Below are 17,323 nucleotides of genomic sequence, written 5' to 3'. Positions count from 1 at the left end.
TATTCAAGCCTAATTTTTTTTTGTTCTTTCCAAATCAATTCTTAGAATGGAAACTCTCTTTGCATATTGATATATATAATTTTTGAGCAACGTGCATTGATCAATGGTTTTTTAACTTGTATGACTAATTATATATATAGTAATATATTTCAAGATTTTGCAAAAGAATTAATCACGATAGGACTATAAGCCAAAAAAAGAAGAAAGAAAAAGTCAATAAAGACAATTTGTATCAAAATTTTGAAATTATATAAATTATATATAAAAAAAAAGTTGTACATTAACATAATTCTAAAATGAGGCTAAAAGCATAACAGAGTAAAATATGCATGCCAAGGAGATGTTTTCTCCTTTTATTTTCAAGCGAACTTTACTCTATTAGGAAGTCAAAAAATGCTTTCCTTATTGTTTAATTAACATGGTTTATCGTTTCCTACTTATGAGCCAGCGGGATAGATGTTCCGGCAGGGGCGGAGCATGCAGACGGGTTCTGTTTGCCCGTAAGTTTGGGACTGACATTCGAACAGTAGGATATTGCGGGTCCTTCAGGTCCTTTGTATGTAAGATCAATGTCAGCGAGCTCCACACCCTCGCATGGCAAACCGCTGCTGCAAATAAGCTTGACAGCTTGCTGAGTTGAAGATGTGCCTCGAATGTTCTTGAAACTGATGTTGCTGAGTTTAATACGTGATGGAATCTGGATAAACAAAATAATGCTTTAAATATTGAGTAAAGCTTTTCATTTGATCAGTATTTTGATAAATACGTACCTTTAAATCACATTGATTCCACGGGCAATATTCTTGATCAATAAGGATAGGATTGCCGACGTTATTCATGGTAATATCTTCAAAATGCATGTCCGATGCAGAGCCAGGATAGGAGGCTGGCCAACTTTTGATTCTAACACCATTCATTGTATTACTGATGGTGCACTTCGAGACTTTAATTCCAGAAACTGGTTCCTCACCTTGGAACTTTCCAAGACTGCCGATGCTGATACCATGACCTGGCCCACAGGTTACTCCTTGGACGACCACATTCTTGCTACCATCACCGATAGAAACACAATCATCACCAGTTTTTATGTCTGTGTCAATAACATTCACCCCATCTGATCGACCAATGTGAATTCCATCTGTGTTCAGACTGTTTTCTGGTGCAGAGACGGTGAAATGTTGGAAAGTGATGTTTTTGCATCCCAAAACATTAACGTTAAACTGTTTGCTGTCTTTGGTTGTTATATCTTGTATCATGGCATTGCTCACAAAATTGAACCTTAAGTTCTGTTTAGTTTGAGAGTGGAATAAAGTAACACAAGAAATAATTTTTGTTAGTGACATTACTTTCTACTAGTGTAATAAAATGGGTAAAACATATTATATTTAAAAACTAGGAAGCAGAACGTTGTACATAAAAAAACTTAATTATTCATTGAGTACTCCTCATCTATAATAAAAGCATTTAGATTTGATAGTTGTTCAATGTGATATTATAAAAAACAAAAGAAAAAAATATTTTTCTTTAATTTGAGGAAATCTAAATAGAGTTTTAGAAAGAAATTCGATTTCTTGCACAAGGAAAGAAACCTTACAATGGGAAGTGCGGCACAATATTTGTTTTTAGAACAATCATTCTTGCCCCAAGCAGCGGCTCCTTGGCCGTCAAAAACTCCACCACCAGACATTGTAAATTGTTCAAGTTTGTTAAAGACGACCCAGTTAGGGTCCTTGAAAGCGCTAGGATCAGCCGGAGCCTTCACAGTGCCCTGAACTTGAAGCTCAATAGGACCCTTGCAGGGACCTTCTAGGGTTGCTTTACTTAATAAGTATGTCCCTTTAGGAATCACAATTTTAGATGGAGTAGTGGAAGCACATGCTTCTTTCCAAGCATCTAACAATGGCTAAGGCAAAAAAAAAAAAAAAGATATCATTAAAATAAAATTTTATATATTTCATAGTTGGAAAATAAAATTGAGTGTATTTTTGCTTACCTGACTCAAATCCGTCTTCTCATCAGCCTTTGCGCCATACTTGGCAACTACATCAAAAACACCTGATTGAGCTTTAGCAGTTGAAGTGAACAAAAGCAATAATACTGATACGACTGTAATACTCAATTGTACATCCATATTTTTCCTTTCCCAAGTATTTGAATTTCTTCTTTTCAATTTTTAAATGGTGAATTGTTGTGAAGGAACAATGATTTTGCTTTTGTTTTGTTTCAAACCATTTTATATAGAATACTTGGAAAGCTACAACCAACCAATTTTTAACCGAATGCTTTCTAATTTTAGCAACGTGAGTAACATATGGTCTTAATTTACTTACTATTTTTAGCTCTTTCTTTTTATATCTACCTGATTGGATATGTGTAATCTGCAGTTTACCACATATTTTAATTAAATTATATTTTTTTTGTTTTTAAATGGTCAAATTATCCTTAAATAAAGCCATACAAGTTCAAAATTTACGACTTTCGCGACCTTTTTATTATTAACATTCTTTAACTAACCGAACTAACAAATCATATGTTGTTTGAATTAATGCTTTAACTTTTAAAAGTATTATACTTTTTTTTATTTTATTTCCAGAGTCCCAATCTGATTGACTGATATACTATTTGTGCAAATAAACGCCACTTCATTCGTCGTTATCATAAATAACCTTTGTGTGCAAGATTAAGCAAATTGATAGCTCCGATCCATTTGTTAATTCTCAATTTGGTGGCCATGCTAGTGAAAATATTTGTTGCAGCGTAATAATTTTGGTTGGTTGTCGTCATCAGTATATTAGCATGAGTTTTGAGTAGGGTAAGACAATATGAGCTTAGGTTCCGTTTATTTAGTAGAAAATAACTTTTGAAAACTAATTTTAAGAAATATTTATATTTTTTAAATTGAAAAAGATTTTTATTGTTTGGATAAATTAATAAAAAATATTTTTCCTCATTTGATTATATTTTGAAAAATATGTTTTTTTTTTCAAATAATATTAGTATAACTATTAAAATATTAAAAATTATTTATTATTAAAATATATTAAAATTATTTATTATTAAAATTATTAATATTAAAAAATATTTATATTTTAATAATAATATTTAATATTAAAATATAATATTAATATAAAAAATACTTAAAATAAAACTATTTATTATTCTTTATATTATTTATTCATATCTTATAATATTATTTCTTAATGTTATTTATTAATATATTATATTAATAGTATATTATTTATTAATAATATCTTATTTATTCATATATTATTGTAATATTTATTAATTAAATTAATAATTTTTTTATATATTATTTATTAATATATTATAATATTATTTATTGATATATTATATTAATATATTATGATTTATTTATTAATATTAATATATTCGCATATATTTATTTATAATAATATTTATTAATATATTATTTATTAATATTTTTATTAATATATTATATTAAATAATACTGTTTATTAATATATTATAATATAATATTATTTATAAGTAGAATTATGCTCAAAGAATTAATAAATAATTATTTTCGTATACAGTTCTTTTTCGTAAAATTTTTTTTTTTAATTCGTAAAATAATTTTTTAAAAAATGATATCATTTTTCATTGATAATTAATTTGTTTTTCATTAATCAATTAATTTTCTGTCAAACAAATTTTTGAAAATACGAAAATCATTTTTCACGAAACAAATGGATTATCTTGTTGGAGTTCCATGAATGACAATGATCCAGAGAAAAACAGAGATTCAGGCACAAGGCCATTCAAATTGAAATAGTAACTGTAACACAAAGAACTCACACTCTTTAACACATAACCCTAGTAACATATAAATGTAAAAAAAAAAAGTTTTAAAAATTAAAGTAGATTGAGAATCCCAGATATGCCCCTCCCCTGAACATGAATTAGACCAAGTGAAGTCCAATATTAGAAGAACAGGGCCATCCCACCTAAGACTGCCAAAACCTTTTGACTCCAAATGCCAAAGTTCATAATCCTATGAGATGATGAATTTGAAGGCGAAGACTTGGGTGAAGAACCACTTTCTTTGGATTCTGCTGATGGCGTATCTGCAGCTGGGATAATATGAGAAGCCGGAGCCGGAGCAGGAGTTGGAGGTATGTCAGTGCCAAAGATTGCCTCCGGAAGAAGGACCTCATCGACTTGATATATTGCAACAGGAGCAGTTGAGAGTACAGCGCTGGTGACTTTTGTTTTGCTCCATCCTGAATCAAGGTGCACGGTGCCAGAATCATCTGTGAAATTCAAAGTGTATTGGCTACCAGCAAGTGTACTAACGGGGCCTTTTGCACTGAGGTCATTGAAGTCTGCAAGAGCATAGTATTTGGGCAAGGCATGGAAAAGGATGATTGATTTAACCTGGTCTTTGCTGAGATTGGATAAAGAAGGCTTTTTAAGAGCCTTGAAGGCATTGTCTTTTGGTACGAAAATTGTAACGCCTTGTTCAGTGTTGTTGGCTTGGTTTTGGAAGGTGTCAAGAACTTTAGTGGATTCAAGGTAGTCAAGGAAAGTGTGAAATGGACCAGCCACCGAGAGTAAATAACCGAGGTTTACATATTCTGGTGCAGGTGCCGGTGCTGGTGTTGGAGTAGGGCTTATTGCAGCAGGAGCCGGAGGACTAGCAGCTTGACCATATGTCAAGGAGGAGCACAAGAGCAATACATAACAACTAATCATAAAATTCCTGGAGAACTCCATTTCTTTTTTCAAGAAATTTGGTTTTGCTTCAGTAGTGACCACTCCCCAAATTCCTACAAGAACCAAATCCTTCACAATTACATTGCAGCCAAACGGCGAAAACCCCAATAAATCTATATTATTAACAAAAACTAAAAAAATTCCCTAAGATCAGCCCTATCACAATCTAGTACGGAATCTCGGGGTTCCATCTTCTGTATAAAGCAAGTAATGCATTGTAAATAAAACCAAATCTTCATCTTTCTGCAGGAATGGAAAGAAACGAAAACCCAGTTCTTGACTAGCTCATCCAACATAGCAAACAATGAGAACATTTGTTAACTATAATAAAACAAAAAAGCTTAAAACAGGATCTAAGACAATGCAATTACGGATGACATCGAAATGTGGAGACTAAGAACCACAAACTGAAATCATAAATATAATCCATTTTCTTGTTCTTGAGCTCCCCCAGATAAAGTACAACTTAGCAAATGCCCCAAGTAATCAAATTTCAGACCAAAAACCTCGATCAAAATCTAATTTTCTCTTTGCATTTAATCTTGAATTTACAAATGGCTAGAACTCAACTTTACTTGTGGCTGGGTAATTCATACTAGAAGTTTCCCAGAAAAGCCAAGTAACTTCTTCAAGAATAAAAAAAAAGAAATCCACAGCCACACAATGTACATCAACAAAAAGCTAAAAAAGATCTATATTTAACTCAAAACTCATTTATCTTGAAAGAAAAATGGGTCATTAGAACTTAGAAGTCTCAAAGAATGGAACTTTGACGAAAGCAAATTACAATGAGAGCTGACAAATGAGGGACACTAACCTGACTAGGAGGAATTCAGAGAGAAAGTTTAGTGCTTTGGGTACCAATGTAGCAGACTATATAAAGGTGGGATTTTTTTTTTTTTTTTGGAAGATATAAACAACAACAAAAAAAAAAACAAAACAAAACAAACCAAAATGTCACGTGTTCTTTCTTCAGTGTGGACGAATGAGATGGCCAGATGGGGATGGTCATTAGAGGAAAAAAAACATCGCATTCTATTCTTATTTGGCAATTGGCAACCCTTTCAAGTAAAGAGGACCATGTAAAGAAGGCTATGACTTTCCTAATCTATATTCAGAGTATAAATTTTATATATTGACAGATAATCAAGTAATATTATTTTATTAATAAAATGGAATAGATGATAATTTTTTATTAATAAATAAATTTTTAAAAAATATATTAATTTTTTATATATTTATTTTAAAAATTATTATTTATTCATTAATAAAATAACATTGTATGAATATAATTTATACATGAATAATACATTAAAATTATAAATAAGTATATCTAATTCAAATCCAATTTGAATTTTTTTTTGAAAAATTGAAAAACATTAAAGCTCTACTACACGCAATACACAAAAAAAAAAAAAAAAAAAAAGAAAGTGGGTAAGTTACTATAAAATTGTAATAAATCTTTTACTTCAATATACAGAGTAACACTTCGTAAAAATAACAGTGGTGAAATTGGGACCCCACTTTCCAACCTATTCTAAAGTGGGTGAGAAAGAGAAAAACAAGAAAGAAAAACCTTTCTGTGTCACCAACCGAACACACATAATACTTGGTATTCATTATTGGCCGGTTTAATTTGAATGCACATTAAAAGCCGAATAACAAAATTTCAAAAGAGTGGAAAATAAGAAATAAAAAGTTTATAATGTTACTTAAAAGCATGACCTCTACCAAATTAATGATACCACTTAATTTGATTATGTTAAGTAAGGGATTGATTATTTTAAAAGTTTAATTTGATGGAAATTGATTCAATTCATGTACCTATGAATTAAATGAACGGTAAATACATTAAGTTCATTTTTAATACATTCATCGTAAAATTTTTTAATTTTATAAATAGAATTAAAAAATTATAATATTTATATTTTTTTCATTATTTTTTATTTATATTTAAAAATATATATTATTTTACAAAATTTTTTTGTAAAATTTAAAAATTTTATTGTTATAGAATATTACAATTTCTTTTAATAATTTTATATCAACATATCAAGTAAAAAAATTTAAAATTGGAGAAACAAATTTTAAAATTCAAAATTGAGAATTCTGATAGAAAATTATTCAAACTTATATTTACGTTCCAACAAATTGAATAATCACCGATTTTGTTATATATATATATAAAAGGGCGAAAGTGGGTGCTAGGTCAGATTAGAGCCAACCAGCATTGGCTGTGGGGTCGTTGCTGGCGCGAGTAGAAGGCGATTGCATTATGTGTGCCGCTTTTTGCTTCAAAACTTTTTTTTAATGCATCTTAAAATTTTAATTTTTAATAAAATTATTTAATATTTATTAATCCATTATTTTTTTATCTTTCATATTTCATATCAAAATTTTATTTTTAAAAATTTTAAAGGTTTTCGAATATTTAATTTTAAAAATCTTAAATTTTTGAAAATCTTTAAAAATTTTTGGACATTCATTTTCGAAAATCTTTAAGAGCTTTTGAAAATTTATTTCTGAAAATTTTAAATTACATCCAAATATTTTTATATAAAATATTATAAAATTAAATATAAAATTAAATAAAAAATAAAAATAATAAATGATTTGTTTTTGATTTTATGCTTTTTTTTAACTTCAAATTGATGAAATTTTTTTGAGTTTAGTTTGATTGAGCTTTAAAATCTTTTAAGTTTTTGCTTAATAAGAGAAAAGAGTGGGGTGATTGGGATTTTGATAAATTTGTGTTATAAGTTTGAGTAGTGTTAAGTGAAAAATTGATTGTTAATAATGATAAGGTGTAAAGAGGAGAAGGTAGGATACAAATAGCACCATTTTTATAATATTTTATTCTTACCCTCCAATCCAATCCAAAGCCAAATATCCGCATTCGGCACATGAAAAAGTTTTAAATAAAATGTTTTAAGAAATTTGTAAAGATTTTAACTAAAAATAATTAATTAAAATTTTAAATTAAAAATCAAAATTGATAATTTAAAAAATCTCGTTATATAACTCAAATGTTTAAAATTTGAAACAATTTTAATAAAATTTTATATATTTTTTTAAATAAACATTTTTAGTAAAAATATAATAAAATTTTTATTATTAAATAAATATCAATTAAATTTAAATTATAAATTATATTTTTAATAATTTTTTTATAAATTATTAATTTTCACATTAAATTCTATTAATTTATCAATTTAAATTTTTTATTAAAATTCTTATTAAATCATTTATTTTAAAAATTTTCAAAAATTTCATTTTAAAAATTTCATAAAAATTTTCGTCTTCCGCACCCACCTCCTAGTTTCCTATCCTCCTCATACACCACATTTATCCAGAGGAAACTTTGCTCTTCTTCACTCTGCCCACTTGCCCATGCGAAGTACAAGGAACAAAAAAAAAGTATATAGCACTATAAGGATTATTATTTTGTATATTATCGGTAAAAATTTTTAAATTTACAAACGACATTTTATTTTTTTTATTCAAACTGCATTCAATGTAAAAATATAATTAGTTGCTGTAAAGCCAAGTCCAGCAGCAGGCTAAAAAGGGATGGGAAGTTGAGAGGTTAACATCAATATTGGGCTAGAGCGAGGGTAGCAGCAGCAGTAGATGCCATTGCCCGTTCAAGCTGATCCTTTGCTTAGAAATTTCGGGTCTTGACCTCTCAAACTTTGCTTAACTTGGCGCCCTCTTTTTAACAATGTGAGAAGTAAAGTGCTTTCGATTGATTGGGCCAAAACTCAAAAACTTCTTAATTGCATGTCATCGAGAGCTATAATATCTTCTCAACGATCTTTCATTTGAAGCACAATATAATAGGTAAAAGTTTGTTCTTGTTGAATAGTTTAACTCAAGACAACTGTTTCAGCTTTATTGTAGGATGCTTTTTATGGAATTGTTGTTTGACTAATTTTGCATCTACAAGTTTATACATATATATATATATATAAACTTTTTTTTATTTGAAACTATCAGGATTTTATTTTTAATCACTAGAATAAAAAGATTCAATATTTTATGACCGTTGACAAATGTAAATTAACTGAACTGCAATAAAAATTATTTTATCTTTACATAACGACAATGTGTTATAGTCGTTCTTTCCTGGGTCTTTTGTATTTTTTTTCTCTATTAATACTACAAAATATATATATTTTTTAAAATCTATATATTCAGATGCAATAAAAGAACAACATGCATACTTTTTTTATTGATTTAAATTATATTTAAATAAATTAATCTCATTTCGTACTAATATATACAATTCTATTTGTAATAGCTGTTTTGGGCTCCTGTTTTTGTTTCAAGTGAATGGCCAAAGAGCTTCCTCTAAAATTCAGTTCAATGGCAGTTGACTGAGCTCCGCAACAAAGGGTACTTAGCACTTCGGCCATGCCCATTTTCTAAATTCTTATACATAATCAGGTTAGTTAGAGTTCCATTCCAGCATTGATACTTAGTTGAACAGTTTGGTTCTCATGCCTGTATATCAGATGAGGTATGCTCAGCTATATCTTTAGCAGTTAGAAGATTTTGATAAACAGGCATGGTTAGGATCAAGCTCATTACTTGAACTGCTTTCTAATATTTTAAATCCTACCATCTGCATGGTTTACAAATCACAATTAGGTGATTTTAGAGCAGTTTGATGATAAAAGGAAATCCATACTTTGACTAGGTAATTCATGTATTTGTGCCCCATAAAACAGTACTAACCATTCACATATATATATTTCTGTCATATTTTACATGAAATATGTGTGTTATAATTCATGTCGGTATAGAAAATACAAAATACATTTTTTATTTTTGGTGAACTCATATAGTTTTTGTTAAAATTTTAACTTGTGCCATCTTGATTTTTTTGGTATCACTTTTATATCGTGTCGCTGTGTCATCTTTTAAATTGTCAACTCACTCCTTGTTGATATATGCACATAAAAGTCTTGAACAAGAACAACATCTAGACATCATTATCAAAAAGTCCCCAAAAATGTTAACTCTGCTCTTAATATTAAAGCTTTGCCAAGTGAGATCTTTCTCACTTGACTTTGTCGTGGGAAGTAGCTAGTCTAGATAGAAATGAGATAGTTGAGATAACCGGAAACTAGCTGTTAAACATGTCTGAAGGGAACAAGCTTTTAGTGGAAATATATAGTGGCATAAGAACATGGAGTGAATGAAGGGTGCTAGAGCTCATAAAGTTGTTCCCTAATTAGGAGCAGCCCACTCTTTTCGGATGTCAAATGTATAGTTGATCTCCAAGTAGCACTTCTTATCATCATCAAGAAACTGAAACAAAGAGAAACAGTAAGTTAACTTGGTCTTAAAATTTTGACTTTGAACCAGAAAGCATATCAACGAAATGTACAATGCAGAGGTTATACATGCAACACAAATACTATCGGAACTTTTTCTAACAAAAGCCATTATAATGGATGTCTACATCAAGTAATTAATACACAGTTCAGCATGGGCCATATATCTTGCCGAAGGTAAACAAACAATGATGAGTTAAATGAATCTCAAGAAACTGGCATTTCTGCTGAACCTAAACATATGTGTCATCATTAATCTCTAAATTTAGTGCCACCACGCACGGGAAGAATTGAATGTCAATCATATAACCAAATGCGGTAAAAGAATTTGTAAGAGCATACAGGTAAGAGATAGAACTTAGTTGAACAAACCTTTGATTTTGCGGTATATGATCCTCTAGCCAAATAACCAGAAGGGGCAGTCTCTTCTGGCATTTCATGTGTATAAGGCTCTTGCTGAGGACTAAAGGTTCCAATCATTTCTTTTGTGCTGAAAACTGAAAAGAAAAAAAATTCAATTTTAGGCAGACTTTCAATTGTTTTTATCTGTTTTTTTTTTTTTTTTTTTGCAAGAATTAAAACATATAGGAGGCTTACCCTTGACACCTGTTTTCCAAACAGTATTGGTGTACCTGAGGCCAGATACAATGTTGTTGCCAACTTGGAAGGAGAACTTTAAGCGATAGTGGCTACCTTCTTTCAGTGTAAACCATAAGCCCTGGGGGTTTCCATCTTCAGGAATTGAAAGAACCATGTCGGGCCTGTCCGGGAGACTATTGACACACTAAGGAACTTTACTTCTTGATCAAGTGTTTCTGCAATAAAAGGGAGAAAACCATATTCAATAAATGCAGGGTTTGTTTAGGAAATTAAAGGCCTTCATAGCTCCTTAAATGGACTAATAGGTTTACATATATAACTCTCAACAATGCATAGAAATTCAATCAGTAATGTTGTTTTGTACCGAATTGACTAATAATTAAGCTATCGTGATTTATTTTACATAACAAAGTGTTTCTCTTGCAAAAGCAATCCTCTGGGAGGTAATTTTCAACTCAGAGAAGTAACCATATTAACGTGAGTTTTGGTGGTTCGTCTTTGCTTAGGCGATTCCACAATTGGAGCAAAAATCCAGATCTTGCAGTATCCATATATAAGTCTTCATGACAACTTTGATGCTCCCAGCATAGGAGAGTTTTAATTTTGAACAGGTTGGTTCTATTTGGTTTTTATTCATTGTCAAATTCTTCAGATTAGCTCATATATATATATATATATATATATATATATATTAACATTAGAATTGAAACAAAATGCAGAATCATATTCAATCTTGCTTAATATCAAATCAGCACACATGAACAGCCATTAAGAAGCAGTTGGGAAAGGATGTGCCATTTATCTAGAGCCAGAAGAATAGGATGTGAACAATTGCAAAGTGATCTGATATTTTTTTTATCAATATCTGAAGTCGATGGAAGACTAATAAAGAATGTGGCTGTTACACATGACATACCGTTGAGTTATATGGAACGACATTTGACAACAAAAGGTGAAAGAATACGATTAGTACCACCAATGTGGTTAATATCCACACTTCCAAGAAGCTGCTCTTTCCACTTCCTTAAGCTCTTATCATCCTACACTCAACGCAATGATCACCAACATATGATGATAAAAGAGAAATTCTATGCATCTGAATTAACAAGATCGTGAATAATATTGTTGAAGAAAAACCTTGTCTTTTTCAAGCTGTTCTTTCAGCGTGCACTGCGGACCCAATTGAAATGTGTTGCATTGTTCGTCATCGTTATCATCATCCTGATCAGTTGCATACAAAGAGGATTCGCTCATCCGTCTGCTGCCTATCCTGTCTCCTCCTTCATCATCACTCTCTTGAGGATGAGTTGCCTTTTCTTCAAGAGTCGCAATCTTGTCTTCAGCGTCCTCCTTGTCCTTGTTGTCGTCAAACCCCATATTACTGAAACTTGGTAGAGCTCCAACGGCCAATGACATCAACTCCCCAACAATGGAGAAGAAGAAGAACCAAAATCAAGTTTTGACCCTTCCCCAAACAAACAGAAATGTCGACTAGAAAACAATATACGGAATTTAAAGGTAAGGATTGCCTGAGGCTAACGCAAAAGACAGAAAGAGTCAGAAAGCAAGAGGACAAACGACAAAAAAGAAACTAGGATTGGTCCTTGTCTGCTAGCTTTGTTGGGTGGGCTAGCTGGTTTGTTGAAAAACTCAAATGCACGAGGGAGGAAAAGCCGAAAAGGGAGTAAGGTAGTTTTTGGATATGGTCTTGGTCTTTGGTAATTTACTTGCTTGTTGAAACTTGAATGGGCGGAAATGGTCATGCGGTGATCCGAAATATACTGCTATTCCTAGTAGTAACAAAATTAAGAGAAAGGGAGAAAGAACGTGAAGGACACTACTAACAAAAACAAAAATGGAGAATTATTTATTTGTTTGTATTAGTTATTAGCCATTGAGGGAAGAGCGTGATTTAAGGTGAGAATATCAGAGAAAGACAGCCTGAATTGTGGGGGTGTTGCTGCAGTACTTTAGCTGTTGCGCTTTTGACTCTTGGCTCATGCATATGGCATTAGACTAGTCGAGGGAGCTAGTGGAATTCTTGGTTTCGGTTGGGGCCAATGGCAAAGTTTACTCCATACTTGAGTGAGTTTGGAAATATGGGCTTTTAGTGCTCTTTATAGATTGGATTGGATTTAGACAAAAACCACCCAACCCAACAGCCCAAATAACGAGCATTGCATTTCCACTTTCAGGTTCTGATGATTAATCAAGCTGTTTCAACTTAATCCTTAAGATTTGTAAAAGAACCAAGCCAGCCATAAAAGAACGAATATACTAGTAATTGGGAGTTGTGATATGCATATTCATTGTACTTTAATTTTACTTAATAATAATTGTGGTTTGGTTAGACACTATAATAATAAACAAATCTAAAACTTTTAACCCCAAATTGAAGTTTAAGTAAAACAAAAACAGAAATTCTTTTCACCTTAGTTAACTAAATATATCTTATTGGAATTCTACAACCTCTTTCTTTGGGCATTATTTGCCAGGTTTACTTTACCATATATATATACTAATAATTAATAATCCTTTGCTTACTAAAAAAAAAGAATAAAGTGGCAACAATAACAATAAGATAGGACCTTATTTGTTCATGATCTACACATGTACGGAGCTCTACAAACTTTAGATCAGAGTCAAATTTACAGTGCTTCGCTACCTTTGTTTATAAAGATATAAGTTATTTTGTTTTATAATTAAATATTAAGGGTTCATTTAGATGAACAATGAAATTAAATTCGATAAGATTGAAAATATTAATGAAAGCGAAATTAATTACCGTAATATTTAAAATTATATCAGTTATGAGAATATGTATTTAAATGCAAATATGACAATAAAATAAATTGTAATAAGAAAAAAAAAAGGCATTAAGAGTATTTAATTAAAATGAAAATTTAATAAAAATTTTTAATTATTTAATATTTATAAAATTTATTACTTATTTAACTTTTATAAAATTTAATAAAATGGGAATTTATTTGTTTTTTATACAATAATAAATTTTGTTATTTATTAATTTATTATATAATAGTTATATTAAATAAAATAATAATAAAATTATTTTAAAATTTTTAAATAATAAAAAATAATAAAGAAATGAAAAAGGAGACATTCTCAATCCAAAAGTTTTTCACGACAGTGAAAAGGAGCTGAGATTTTTTTTTCCAAGTTTTGACGTAAGTTGTTTGGATCTAAGGGTAAAAGAGGAAAATAACCAACTCTAGTTAGTCACTAGAGGCTTCTCCCTTCGATGAACAACTGGAGCTTGGGATGACAAGAGTTGTTATTACCGCGTCGAAATTTTATATCCAAACAGACGATTAGTCCAATTGACTTCTCTCATTTGAAGGTTAAATCTCACCACACCGGAGTTATGGCCCTAAGCCTAGTTTAATATTATTGTAGCAATTAAAAAAAAGTTTAAGTTAAAAAAGGTATGTTTAAAAGTATGATAAAAAATTTAATTATTTGTTATTATTGTAAAAAAGATATTTTGATTAATTGAAATATTAAAAAAATTACGTATAAAATAATAAAAATTTATATATATAAAGATAATAAAATAATTGTAACAAGTTACTAAGGTAAATAGGTAACACCATGAAGAAATTACCCTGAAAATAATCATGCATGGCGTTGAACAAAGAAGGGGTTAATCCCAAGAGAAGCTCACTCATCATACACCCAACCTAAAGGCCCTTTCGACCCATCCAACCGGTCAACGGATTCATCATGCCTGCATGCCTTCGGGGCCCACTACCCCACAAAAATCACCCAATTAAATCCAAAATAATGACATCGACGGTACCGGATTAACATCATACCACGTGGTGGTCGGTGATTTTTATGACTGGTTGCCGGCATTGTCCCACGTGGGCTCCATTTTGGTGGGGGCCGCCACCGCCCACGTAGAAATTAGCCAAAATACGGAATGGGCCAAATTTGCAGAGAAGCCGAAGGAGGAAACGCCGAAAAGATGATTTGTTTTCGGTTTTTGGATTCTGAAGAGAAATGAGGCCTCGTAGCTTATAGGAGGTATATACACGAGAGCTGAGGCAGAGGCAGGGACCACTTTACGAATCTCGAGGCACTATCAGGTGCCTGCTAGCGTACAAAGTTTTCAGTTAGCAATCTTGTTGCTTTAGGGATCCACAACATGCCAAGAATAATCCAGACTGAAATGATCGAAGCGTTGGCTTTTACTTCAGTAAGTGATGTTATTTTTGGTCAAAATTTACAGTTTGGGAGATTGTTAGAACTATGTTATTTCTTGGTAAGCGATTCAGTCTAACTTGAAGCTATGTTGCTTTGTTTCGGTGGCAAGTGTCTGATATATGTATGTATATGATTCAAAATTATGACTTATTAGAAAGGCCATAAAAATAATTTTATATTTATTAAATTAAAAAATTAAGAGTATTTTGAGCATCTAAATATAATAAAATTTATTCTATCCATTGTTATATTGATATTAGGATTAGATTTGGTGATTTTAAAACAGATATGAAAATAATATAAAATTTAAATTAAATTAATATAATTTAAAATTGATAAAAATAGTATATAAATTTAATAAAAATAAAAATAATATATTTCATATATGATATATCGATATAAATGATGATATAATAAATTTTTTTTATTTTATATATATTTGATATGAAATAAATATATTTAAAACACATAAATTATTATGTTTAAATAGAATTGATTAGTCTTAAAATTTAACATGATTATTAGATCATAGTTTTGTCTCATTCATTATTTCCTCTCGTGATATAACACTATTCCTACATATACGGTATGTGCCATATAATAGGTTCATCGTTTCTACACCGGAGGGAAGTGTTGCAGTGATCATAAAAATAATCTTACATATGCTAAATTGGAAATATATTCTATACATAAATATAACAAAATTACTTTATCTATTATCAATTTATTTTAGATTAGATATCTGTCTTAAAATTTATTATTAGTACGTGATATAAGTATCAAATGTCGAATATTTTAAAAATAAAATAAAAAGGATAGAGCAACATGGTTTGAGAAATTTAGTCATGTTCTGTTATTAAAATATTGAATTTATATATTCATACATTCTCTAGTTATAGAAGAATCAAAATGTATTTCATTAGAAAAAAGGCTACATGTACCTTCAACTAATTAGCACTTTCATTTTCTAGGCAACATTTTAAAGTGCATAATAGATAAAAAAAAAAAAAATGTTAATCAGTATCTAAAAACACTAATTAAAGTAATATTTAAGGAAAATTTTATAATTAATTTATAATTTGTTATTAAATTTAGAGAAAGTGGTGCATTAAAAATTAAATATATTTTTTTGAAATAATATTTTAATAAATTTTTAATGGTGTCTATAAATATTCCCTTCATCTCAAAATATTTGTCATATATTGATTTTTACGAAATTTTTTTAAAAAATATTGATTTTAATAACTTTAATATTAAATTTTAAATTTTTTTATAAAATTAAAGTTACATAATTTTTAATATCAGAAAATAAAAAAATTAAAATATAATTTTAAAATATACAAAATAAAAATTTTAAATATTTAAAAAATATATAATTTTGACATATCCTAAAAAAATAATTAAAAAATAGACAGAAAGAGTATCTATTAATCAAATCAAATTGATCATAAACACTTTGCTTTTCAACAATCGCTGGGGGTTAAAACCTCAAACCTAGTAACCAGCCATCCGTGATAGGGGGATGTGCATGGTAAATGAAAGCTAGGAGCCATGCCTACTTAAGTGCCCACCCAAGCTTTTGAGTCTCGTACACCTACAAGTCGCAATGGGGTAATTATATATTTGATATCGAAATATAAAAATTATAGCAATTAAAATTTTGATTCTATGAGATTTAAAAATTCTTAATTAAGTATTTAATTTTATTTTCATTCACCAATTTGCATACGATATTAACATTTTTAATCAAATGGAAAACATGCCCAAACATAATTAATAAAAAATAGAGACAAGCTCAAGTCTGCGAGTTTAGTTTTTTTAAATGAAATTTGTAAAAAACTCAAATTTTTAATTTTATATTTGTTGCAAATTTCAACATCCATTGATATAATATAAATTACATAATCAAATTTATTACTTATAATGGTGTGTTTGAGAAAAAAATTATTATAAATATAATAATGAAAGTGTCAATAATTCAAGACTCAACTTGCATGTTAAAAACATATTTCAAGCAATGTTAATATGAAATTAATGTTAACATTTTTAAGCTTTGACATTAATATATCAACTAAGATTTTTCACTTAAATAAATTATCAATGAGATAATTAAATTGTAAATTATAATTTACAAATATAATAATTAAGATTATAAATTATTTATTTTTCAAGTTCATACGAAGAGATAACATTTAATTAAATAATAATTTTATTTGAGTATTTTAAAGATTATTTAAATGAAACTTAAATATTTCTTAAACAATGCACCAATAAAGTGAAAAAGAAATTCATACTATCATTTTTATTTATGATAATTTGTATAGTAATAGTTAGACTCAAAGCCTTGTTATTTATTATTCCCTCCATTCTAAATTGTTTAGGTGTTATTAATTTTCATGAAATTTAAAAAATTACTTTAATTTATT

General features: G+C 29.3%; 1 protein-coding gene and 2 pseudogenes across 2 annotated transcripts; all 3 read right to left on the bottom strand.

Annotated features, from left to right (window-relative positions):
• Positions 1–171: 171 nt before the first annotated feature.
• On the bottom strand, positions 172–2,253 carry LOC111313526 (polygalacturonase-like). Its single transcript, XM_022914213.2, has 4 exons — positions 1,994–2,253; positions 1,595–1,903; positions 771–1,286; positions 172–697 (listed from the first exon to the last, which is right to left on the bottom strand). The coding sequence occupies exons 1-4, from the start codon at positions 2,129–2,131 to the stop codon at positions 434–436; spliced, it is 1,227 nt and encodes a 408-aa protein (XP_022769948.1). The 5' UTR covers positions 2,132–2,253; the 3' UTR covers positions 172–433.
• Positions 2,254–3,748: 1,495 nt separating this feature from the next.
• On the bottom strand, positions 3,749–5,638 carry LOC111313525 (fasciclin-like arabinogalactan protein 7 pseudogene; annotated as a pseudogene). Its single transcript, XR_016332703.1, has 2 exons — positions 5,552–5,638; positions 3,749–4,787 (listed from the first exon to the last, which is right to left on the bottom strand). The product of XR_016332703.1 is annotated as a fasciclin-like arabinogalactan protein 7 pseudogene (transcript).
• A 4,062-nt stretch (positions 5,639–9,700) lies between these two features.
• Positions 9,701–12,050, bottom strand: LOC111313524 (rho GDP-dissociation inhibitor 1-like; annotated as a pseudogene).
• Positions 12,051–17,323: the final 5,273 nt, after the last annotated feature.

The sequence above is a fragment of the Durio zibethinus genome, chromosome 23, assembly GCF_047325235.1.
Source record: "Durio zibethinus cultivar Kanyao isolate XHJ-2024 chromosome 23, ASM4732523v1, whole genome shotgun sequence".
Classification (NCBI taxonomy): Eukaryota; Viridiplantae; Streptophyta; class Magnoliopsida; order Malvales; family Malvaceae; genus Durio; species Durio zibethinus.
The sequence above is the reverse complement of the archived record's forward strand: the minus strand, read 5'-3'. Positions and strand labels throughout refer to the sequence as shown.

What these genes read in the sequence shown, in the direction of transcription:
- LOC111313526 (XM_022914213.2), bottom strand. Translation starts at nt 2,131, where the DNA reads ATGGATGTACAATTGAGTATTACAGTCGTATCAGTATTATTGCTTTTG. An exon ending in AGAAGACGGATTTGAGTCAG is followed by an intron (nt 1,904 to 1,993) that starts GTAAGCAAAAAT and finishes TTTTTGCCTTAG; the next exon opens with CCATTGTTAGATGCTTGGAA. An exon ending in ATTGTGCCGCACTTCCCATT is followed by an intron (nt 1,287 to 1,594) that starts GTAAGGTTTCTT and finishes CAAACTAAACAG; the next exon opens with AACTTAAGGTTCAATTTTGT.